Source organism: Marmota monax, unplaced genomic scaffold (genome assembly GCF_021218885.2).
Source record: "Marmota monax isolate L192 unplaced genomic scaffold, Marmota_monax_Labrador192_F-V1.1 WCK01_AAM20220418_F8-fsc00041, whole genome shotgun sequence".
Lineage (NCBI taxonomy): Eukaryota > Metazoa > Chordata > Mammalia > Rodentia > Sciuridae > Marmota > Marmota monax.
The window spans coordinates 14,623,640-14,633,003 of record NW_026695238.1 but is presented as its reverse complement, the minus strand read 5'-3'; the positions used below and the strand labels follow the sequence as shown (position 1 = coordinate 14,633,003).

Sequence of the window (9,364 nt, the reverse complement as noted above, 5' to 3'; positions counted from 1 at the left end):
CCCTCAGGGTCAGGGCTGGTCAGTAGCAGGACTGTGTCCTGTTGTGCGAGTGGGGCTCAGGACACTTCAGGCTGCTCACCAGGACTGACCTGACAGCCCTTCTCTGAGGGCAGTGTGGGGACCTGGTCCAGCCTGTGTGGGGGCCCTGATGCGACAGGTGGTTCTCTGGGGTGGCCCCCATGCCTGTGCGTCTGGACAACCCCCTGTTCCACCTTCCCCCAGGATTCTGCACAACTACCTGGTGTGGCGTGTGGTCATGGTCCTGATTGAGCACCTGTCCCCACCTGCATGAGCTGGCTCAAGAGATGGTGGGCAGTGACAAGTCCCAGGAGCCGGCCTACGGGCCTGGACCAGGCCAACTGCCACTTTGGCATGGCACTTGGTGCCCTCTTTGTACATGAGCACTTCTCAGCTGCCAGTAATGCCAAAGTCAGGCTGCCTTGGGTTCATGATGGGCATCCAGGTGGTACATGGGATGCCTTCCATGTCTCCCTGTAGCTGGGGACCCAGGCTGAGCTTAGGCCTCAGTGCCGGCTCCCTAGACTGATTTGCACTACACTCCTCCCTGAAGTCACTCAGGTGCTGTCCCCACCAGTGATCTCTTTGCCCACCATTTTCACCCATGCTCAGATTCTTGAGCCTTGGGAACAGACTGTGTCTCTGCTTGGACTGTTTCCCTGTGTGTAGAGGGAGCAGGGTGAGGGGTGTGGTGCTCCAAGGCCTTGCTCTCCATCTCAACCACCCTTCCACCTGCAGGCTGGGCCCCACTCATGGCTTATCTTTCTGAAAATAGCTGGCACTGTGTTGTATAACCGTTTATTGCTTTGTCCCTCCCAGGGGAATGGAGGCCCCAGGAGGGCAGAAAAATCTTAGTTCAGAGATCTATACTCAGCTTCCAGATGTCCAGGTAAAGGGTCCAAGGGCCACTCTGGTGGCCTGTCCCACTCCTCCAGCCTAGAGTTGGCTCTGGGGAGGGGTGAACATGTAGCTGCTGGTTACACAGGACTGCCCCTGTATGCAGTGACAGGGCAAGCCCCATCTGCAGTTTGCTTGGGTGTGGAGGTGGATCAGCGAGATGCAGGGTCTCCTGGTTCCAGGACATGCCTGAGTCTTTGGCATCCCACTGGTGGAATCTGAGGCCAGCAAAGGCACCCGTGGGTCTGGTGGAGTCCTGATCCCGTGGAGGGTGCCTGGTGCCTAACTTGGTCCTTCTCAAGTATAGGCACAGGAGGGACTGGGTGGCTGAGCTTGCTGTTTTCCTAGGATTTGAGGTTGGAGTTCAAGAGCAACCCAGGGATGGCAGTGGATGTCATTGTCTCAGCCTTGGGGGTACCACAGTGTCCTGACCATGGAGGGTCCAGGGCTGGGATGGGCAGTGCTGCCTGGTCTGAGTCTGCCTTATCCCTCTGTCTCTTGGTAAGAGCCAAAGGTGGGGGCATCAGGATAGGCAGCCCAGTTTTGGACTGGTAGTGGGGGTGCGGTTGGTGGGAGATGCCAGCTGCAGGGTTTCTGGGTGGGTCTCAGAGGGCCTGGGTGTCAGGGCGTAATCCTCAGCAACAGCAGCAACCAAAAGGGCAGCAACACTATGGTGGCGACAGGGCGGTGACCCACAGCACTGCTCTGGCCTGCTGGGGGCTCCAGGCCGCAGGCCTCATAGGGCTCCAGGCAGGCGGCGAAGGCCATGACGTGCGCGATGTAGTTCTGCTCCTGCACCCCGTGCACCAGGTGCGCCTGCGGGCCCCGTGCAAACACCGCCACGTCCTCGCCTCCGTGAGTCTCCTCTGACAGGGGCACAGCCGCCTGCTGCTTGTAGGTGTAGGCGCCTGGCGGGAAGAGGAGTTCAGGTTGGGAGAGTCCCCCTCCACCCCTGTCCCCAAGAAGACGACCTTTCAATGGCCGCACTCACCGCTTTCAACCTCCGTGACGTTGGGTCGGTCGCCAGAGTTCAGCACGTAGCCGGGGCCATTGCCATACAGGATGGACGTGTAAGACTTGCCGTCCTGGGCCTTGAGCGGGGCCAGCCCTGCGGGGACAGGTGGCACCTGAGCTCGCATCGCCCTCCCCGGGGACCCCCGTGTGCCGCACAGGCGCCTTTCGCCTTGTCACCAGCTTACTCCTCCCAAGAACCCTGCGAGGCAGGCGCCCTCAGTGCGCCCGGTTGACAGATGAGATGCGACCCCCGCCTCAGCACCGCAGCAACAGCCCCTGTCGCGGTCCCCGCCTACCGAAGATGGAGCTGCCCCGCAGCGTGTAGCCGCCAAAGGAGAAGACGTGGGAGTGGTCGGCGGTGACAAGGGTCAGCGTGTCCTGGTCGCTGGTGAGCTGGCCGGCCTTGTCGATGGCAGAGTCGAACATGACCGCCTCCGTCAGAGCCAGGAAAGCGGTTCCCGCGTGGTGCCCGTGGTCGATGCGGCCCCCTGCAGGAGCCAGTGGGAGGGGCGTGAAGCTCGGCCCCGCCCCGCCCTGCCCCGCCCTCCCTGCTGCCCACGTGCCTCGCCCACCTTCCACGAAGAGGTAGAAGCCGCGGGGGTTCCTGCTCAGCAGGCCCAGGGCCACCTCTGTCATCTCCACCAGGGAGGGGTCCTGCGCTGGCTCCCGGTAGATTTCATAATTTAAGTGTTCAGGTTCGAAGAGGCCTGGGGGACAAGGGACCCAGTGATGAGGGGCTGGCTGGGGAGGGGAGGGTGATGGCCACAGGCACACAAGCTCCAGTGGGGCCACCTGAGGGGTGCCAGGTCAGGAAGTGGGGGTCATTACCCATGAGGTGCGTCACTGCTGGGTCCTGGGACACCTGAATGAGCTGCTTGCGGTTCCACACATACCGAGCCCCCTGGAGGGACAGAGCCCACACTCAGCCCACATCCCTAGACCTGCGGCCCTGCCCTGGTCCCGGCCCTGTGAGCCCCATCACCTGGTGCTTTGCCAGCCATTCCTGCACCAGGTCGCGTCCATCCAGCCTGGTTCCATTCTGGGTGGTGTCACTTGGGTACTCGGGGTCTGGGGTGCCCTTGGGAAACATGAACTTTCTGCCCCCGCCGAGGATCACCTGTAGTCAGAGACCCAGGACAGGTGGCCTTGGGGCCTGAGGGGCCTCCAGCCCCCTGGTCACAGACAGCCCCCTGCTGCCCATCAGGTTGTGGGAAGGACTGTTCTGGGAACTCCATTGAACCCCAAGAGGCCAGGGCAGGCCACAGGGTTCAGATGGTTGGAGGCGTGGGACTCCAGCCAGTTTTCAGGCCTGCCCTTTGGTCACACCACTCCCCTTTGCCCTTTGTGCTCACGTCAATGTCCATATTGGAGACGAGCTGCGTGGCGATGTCCTGGCAGCCCTCCTGCAGCGCTGAGGCTGGCATGTCTGCATCTGAGTACCAGTTTCGGTTCACCGTGTGTGCATATGTGCCAGCTGGCGAGGCATGCTGCACTGTGGTGGTGGTCACCACTCCCACGGACTTCCCTGGAGATGGCAGAGGTCAGGGTGGGCCACACAAGCCTTCTGGCCTACCCTGGTTCTCACTGGCAGCCCCATACCTACCTGCTTGCTTGGCCCAGTACATCACAGACATGACCTCATTGCCTCTTGTTGTGTTGCACTGGTCAAAGCGGGCAGCTGCGCTCAAACCAATGGTCTTGTAGTTGGCCTTGACCCCACACAGGAAGGCTGTGGCAGTGCCAGCGCTGTCTGGCACCTGTCTGTCCACGTTGTATGTCTGGGGACAGAGACACTCTCCTCTGTGTAACCTTACTCCTTGGCCTAGGCCTGGGGTGGTCCTCACTGCCCTGGACCCCAAACTAGGCCCCATCTCTCCTGGGTCCTTCCCCTGCCACAGCCCCCCAGCCCCTGCTCAGAGTCCTCACCTTGGATAGAGCCATATATGGGAAGTGGTCCATGGCCAGGGGTGTCTCGGGCCCCAGCTTGCGGTGCCTCTGTCCCTTTAAGATCCGGGTGGCTGTCACTGTGGGCACGCCCATCCCTGAAGGAGCAGATCCCCATCAGACCTGATCCCTAGGGCTGGTCTGGACCCAGCAGTGGCCCTGGGCTCAAGGCCCGTGAGCACCACGGGGTGGACCAGCATGGCGCACTCACCGTCCCCCAGGAAGATGATGAGGTTCTTGGCTGAGGTCTGAATGGGCTTCAGCTTCTTGGCGGCGTCCAGGGCCTCGGCGGCTTTCAGGTTCCAGAAGGCTGGATTCTCCTCCTCCACTGGCCAAGGGGAGAGTGCAGCTAGGTCAGCCTGGGGGCTGGCCTGTGGGGCAGGGAGAGGGGCTGGGGGAACCTCGTACCTGGGATGACACCATGGGCCAGCTGTATCCTCAGGCCCAGCAGCAGCAGCAGCACCGGGGCTCCCTGCATGTCTGCGGGTTGTAGTCGGTGGTAGGCTGGGACACCTAGGTACCAGCTACAGAGCAGGCTGTCTGTGTAGAAGTCAGAAGACAATTTGCCCTTTTAAAGCCTTCTTGTCTCTCTCCCACCCTAATCTCCTGCCCCTGTGCTGTGAAAGGCAAACCTGGATAGTGTCAGGGTGTGGCTGAGCTGGCCTGGGGCAGGAGCTGACAGGCAGCTCTCATTTTGGGCCCCAGGTGTCTCTTCCTTGTAGGGTGGGAGTGGAGGCCGCTTCCCTCTGGGCAAGGAGCTTGGCTTTTGGCCTGGACTACCACCCCTCTGCCCATGCTGCCCTGTGGGACTCAGCACTCCTTTGTCCCTGAGACCCAGCTGGGCCAGGCCTGTTCTGGGTGCTGAAGGGGGGCAGGGCTGGGGGCAGATCACCTGGGCCACAGGCCTGGCTTTGGCTTCCTGATGCCACCAGCCCCATAGACACAATAAATGATGCTGGAAGGGTGGCCTGGCTCCCTGGCCACTGCATCGTGTCTTTGCATGTTTGACTGGGCAGGTGGGCCTTCAGGAAATTGTTCCCAGGGTGACTATGTGTGCGCATGGGTGGGGTTGGTGGAACCTCATTCCTGGGCCTTGCCATTATGGCTTTGGGTCAGCAGGTGTGTTTGCTTGGGTGTCCACACCTTTGCTTGGGGCAGCAGGTGGGTATGGGGTCAATCCACAGGCCAACCAGGCATGGGCTAATCTTCTGAACAGTGGGCAGGCTCCTGCCCTTGAAGTTGACCCCAGTTTCCCTTGGACAGGTAGAAGGGTCCCTGAGGTGAGTCTGTTTTCAGAGGCCCTAGGCACACCCAGAGATGTAGCCTCGGATGAGGACCTAGGAGGTTTCTGAAGCCTCAAGCTGGGTTCAAAAGAATTTCTCAATCCAGCAATCCCACTTTTGCATGTATGTGTGAAGGAATTAGAAGCAGGGACTCAGATTTCTGTACACCAGGTTCAGAGTAGCATGGTCCCCAGTAGCCAAGAAGCAGGTCTCATTACTGAATGAATGTAGAAGCCAAATGTGGGCCAAGCCCTTCATGGAATATCATTCAGCCTCAAAAAATGAAGGAGGGCTGGGGCCGTAGCTCAGTGGCAGAGCGCTTCCTTGCACATGTGAGGCACTGGGTTCGATCCTCAGCACCACATAACAACTAAAAATTTTTAAAAATAAAGAAACAAAACTATTTTTAAAAACGAAGGAAAGCCTGCAGCAGGCTGGGAGGGGGAACCCGAGGACTGTACCCCTGGTGAAGTGCCAGCCTCAAAGTTTGCACTCAGACGGGGTTCCCAGTGGAGTGAGATTCCTGGAGACAAGGGGAACTGGGGTAGCTTAATGGGGACAGGCCTCAGCTTCCAAGACTAGAAAGTTCTGAGGAGTTACCCAACCCCGGGAATGCACCTCACAGTACTGAACTTAAAAATGGAGAAGTTTTTTTTTTTTTTCTGGGCTTGTAACAGGGGTTCACTTGATGCTTTGACTATATCCCTCGTGTCCTTGAAACTTACATGATTTTTTTTCTTTTTTCCATTCCTCTTTTCCCTAAGCTTCTCTTCTCCTTTCTGATCTCTCCTCCCTAATCTCATTTTTTCTGAATCACCTCTGCAAAAACCCCTGTTCCTGTGGCTAGACAGAATCACAGCCTTTGGGACAGGAGTCCCCTGTGTCTCTCCTTTGCTAGCAAAGCAATGAACCTTCTTTTTGCTTTTTCTCAAAACCTTGTCTTCGTTATTGGATTGGCCTCAAGGACTGAGCTTTTGGTAACAGGCTGGGAATCCACCCCAGGGCCTGTGGCAATGCTAGGTGAGTGTTCTGTGTTGAGCTTCATTCCAGCCTCTAAGGTGCTAAATTTCATGTTCTGTGTTTTTACCACAGTTTAAAATGTTTCCAAAGGAAAAAAATCCATCCTCTCGCTCTGTGTAATGCACCTGCCTGCAGCGGCCTCCTTCCTCCTCCCATCAGGCCTCACCACCTGAGCCACAGGCCTGCCTCACTGGCTGTCCCCTCTGCCCCCACATGCCCTCTGCCTCCTGTGAACCAGTTTTCCAAGAAGCTGCATCTCCATTAAATGACTGCAGGCTGCTTGTCCATGGCTGGGCCACGTGACCCTGAAAGGTGGCCTGTTGGAGGGCGAAGCAGAGATTATCTTGGGCATTCTTCAGCCTTTGAATATCTGTTTACCTTAATTTTGTATTGTTTTTGTTTTGGAGACTGAATGAAATGGTGCTATACCACTGACCTACATCCCTAGTCCTTTTTTTTTTTTTTGGACAGGGTCTCATGAAGCTGCCCAGTCTGGCCTCGAGCCTGCAGTCCTGCCTCAGCCTCCTGAGTTGCTGAGATTACAGGCCTGTGCCAACCGCGGCGCCTGGCCTAACATTCTCATAAGCATCCCAAGTGCATTGGAATGGATCCCTAAGCTGACGGAGCTCCAGCCTTCCCCAGCCCTAACACTAAGATGCCATAATGCCCTTCACCTGTAACAGGGGTCCACTTTATGCTTTAAATGTAGCCCTTGCTGCTCTGTCACTTGCTCCTCCCTAATCTCTCCCCCTCCCCATTCTCATGGGGAAACAGGATTACCTTTCTTTCCCATCCTAGGCACAGATTTATCTGTCCTGAGTACACACCCACCATAGGAAAGAAAGAATCCAGAGTTTGGGGATGGTATCAGAAGATCTCAGAAAGGACTATCTCCCAAATTACCAAGTGAATTACTCCAACAGAGAACACAAGGAATGCTGTAAGCCTCTTTAAATGCCCCCTGTTCCTGCTCATGGGGAGAGCCACAGTCTCTGGGACAGGACCCTGTGTTTCTCCTTTGCTAGCAAAGTAGTACACCTTCTTTTTCCTTCTTATCAAAATCATGTCCTTGATATTGGATTGGCAACAGGGACAAGGACCAACTTTCAGCAATAAACCTAGAGAAGAGATTCCCCATCTACCTGATATTCCTATCAAAGTACTTGGTAAATGTTTTTAATTATGACTTTCTTTTTTTTCCTGTGGCCTTAATGAGAAACTGATGTGACTCCATTTTTGAAAAACCAGCCTGTACCTCAGAGTAGGGCCTGTGGGTGAGGGGGATCCTTATCCTAGGAAAACTGTTCCTAGGCGCATAAGCTACCCCATGAGTCATTTGTCTGTACCAGATGTCCTTGACTCAGCAAATGCAAGTTCCTGAAAAGACCAAAAAAATGACTGAGGCCTAATTCGGACCATAGCAACAACCAATCGGAGTGAGTCAGGGAAGACACAGGAAATACCAGGCGACCCTCCCAGTGGTTTTAGGCCACCCTGCAGTTTAGCATCTACACTCTTGCAACCCCTAGCGGCCTAAACCAATCCACCACTTGAACTAACCAATCATGCTTACCCGACTTGTTCCCGTCAATGTGCTAATCACTGTTAAGAGTTGTTTGATTTTCCCCGTGGTGTGAAATGGTTACCTGTGTGATGTTGTGACCCATAGAGTATCGCCACAAAAACTATAAATCCTCACTGAATTAAGGGTCAGGACTTATTCCTCTGGACTGCGGCATTTTTGAAAAAAAAAAAAAAATAAAAAAAAAAAATAAAAACACATTGCTAGAATGTTATGCCACACTTACAAACTTATTAAAAAATTATAATCTAGAGATAGCAATAGATAAAGTACAATTAAATTTTCCAATTAATTATTTAGGAGTTCTATTATCCTCAACCATGGTCCGTCCACCAAAAATTCAAATACGAGTAGATCAACTCAAATCACTTAATGACTTTCAAAAGTTATTAGGAGACATAAATTGGATAAGGCCTTATTTAGGTATACCAACAGGAGAGTTGGGACCTTTATTTGATATCCTAAAAGGTCCATCAGATCCAAATTCACCCCGAATGTTAACGCCTGAAGCAAGAAAGGCATTAAAAATCATTGAAACATATATGGAAAATATGCATTTGGATAGAATTGATATAAGTTTGCCTTTATTATTTATTGTACTACCAACAAAAAATATTCCTACAGGAGTATTTTGGCAAGAAGGTCCATTATTATGGATACATTTATCTTATTCTCCTAACACTATTCTTACTAGGTATCCTGAGGCTGTAGGACAATTAATACTCAAAGGAATAAAAGCAGCAAAGGGAGTGTTTGGAATTTCTCCCAATAAAATTATTACTCCATATACTATGAATCAAATTGATGAGTTAGCTAATGAGTTAAATACTTGGGCAATAATCATGTGCAAATCTAATGTTTCATTTGATAACCACTTACCATCTAATCCTTTATTGTCTTTTTGGTCATTGCATCCTGTAATTTTTCCAAAAATGACAAGAAAAACACCTATCATGAATGCTCCAAATATATTCACTGATGGGTCAAATAATGGTACAGCAGCAGTCGTTACCCCTGATCAAACTTTTACATTTTTAGTACCCAAACAATCAGCTCAAAAGGTAGAGCTTAATGCAGTTTTACAAGCTTTTGTGATGTTTAAAGATTCTGTATTTAATTTATTTTCTGATAGTCAGTATGTAGTTAATGCTATAGTATCTCTTGAAGATGCTGGTAGGATTTCCCCTTCTTCTACTGTTTTCTCTTTGCTTTCCACTATACAAAGTCTAATCTGGGACAGAAAAGATCCATTCTTTATAGGACATATCAGGGCACATACAGGATTGCCTGGAGCCCTTAGTTTGGGCAATGATTTAGCAGATAAAACTACACATGACATACATATTTTCTCTACACTAGAAGAAGCTATAAATTTTCATAAAAAGTTCCATGTCAATGCTAATACTTTACAAAAGCACTTTAAAATAACTAAGGAACAAGCTAGACAAATAATAAAACAATGTCAAAATTGTGTGACCTTTTTACCACAAGTTAATCTTGGAGTCAATCCTAGAGGATTGATACCTAACCATATTTGGCAGATGGACGTCACACACTTGCCAGAATTTGGAAAATTAAAATATTTGCATGTTACAGTTGATACTTC

At 52.5% G+C, this 9,364-nt stretch overlaps 1 protein-coding gene and 1 long non-coding RNA gene across 2 annotated transcripts; one reads left to right on the top strand and one right to left on the bottom strand.

Annotated features, from left to right (window-relative positions):
• Positions 1–800: 800 nt before the first annotated feature.
• On the bottom strand, positions 801–4,698 carry LOC124089617 (intestinal-type alkaline phosphatase). The gene is made up of 12 exons (XM_046439787.2): positions 4,506–4,698; positions 4,282–4,413; positions 4,085–4,201; positions 3,856–3,971; positions 3,533–3,707; positions 3,282–3,454; positions 2,912–3,046; positions 2,758–2,830; positions 2,502–2,636; positions 2,226–2,417; positions 1,907–2,023; positions 801–1,823 (listed from the first exon to the last, which is right to left on the bottom strand). Exons 2-12 carry the CDS (start codon positions 4,349–4,351, stop codon positions 1,537–1,539), a joined length of 1,590 nt encoding a protein of 529 aa, XP_046295743.1. The 5' UTR covers positions 4,352–4,413; positions 4,506–4,698; the 3' UTR covers positions 801–1,536.
• LOC124089622 (uncharacterized) lies at positions 4,090–6,617 on the top strand. Its single transcript, XR_006850814.2, has 2 exons — positions 4,090–4,226; positions 6,249–6,617. It is a non-coding gene; the product is annotated as an uncharacterized LOC124089622 (long non-coding RNA).
• The last annotated feature ends 2,747 nt before the right edge of the window (positions 6,618–9,364 follow it).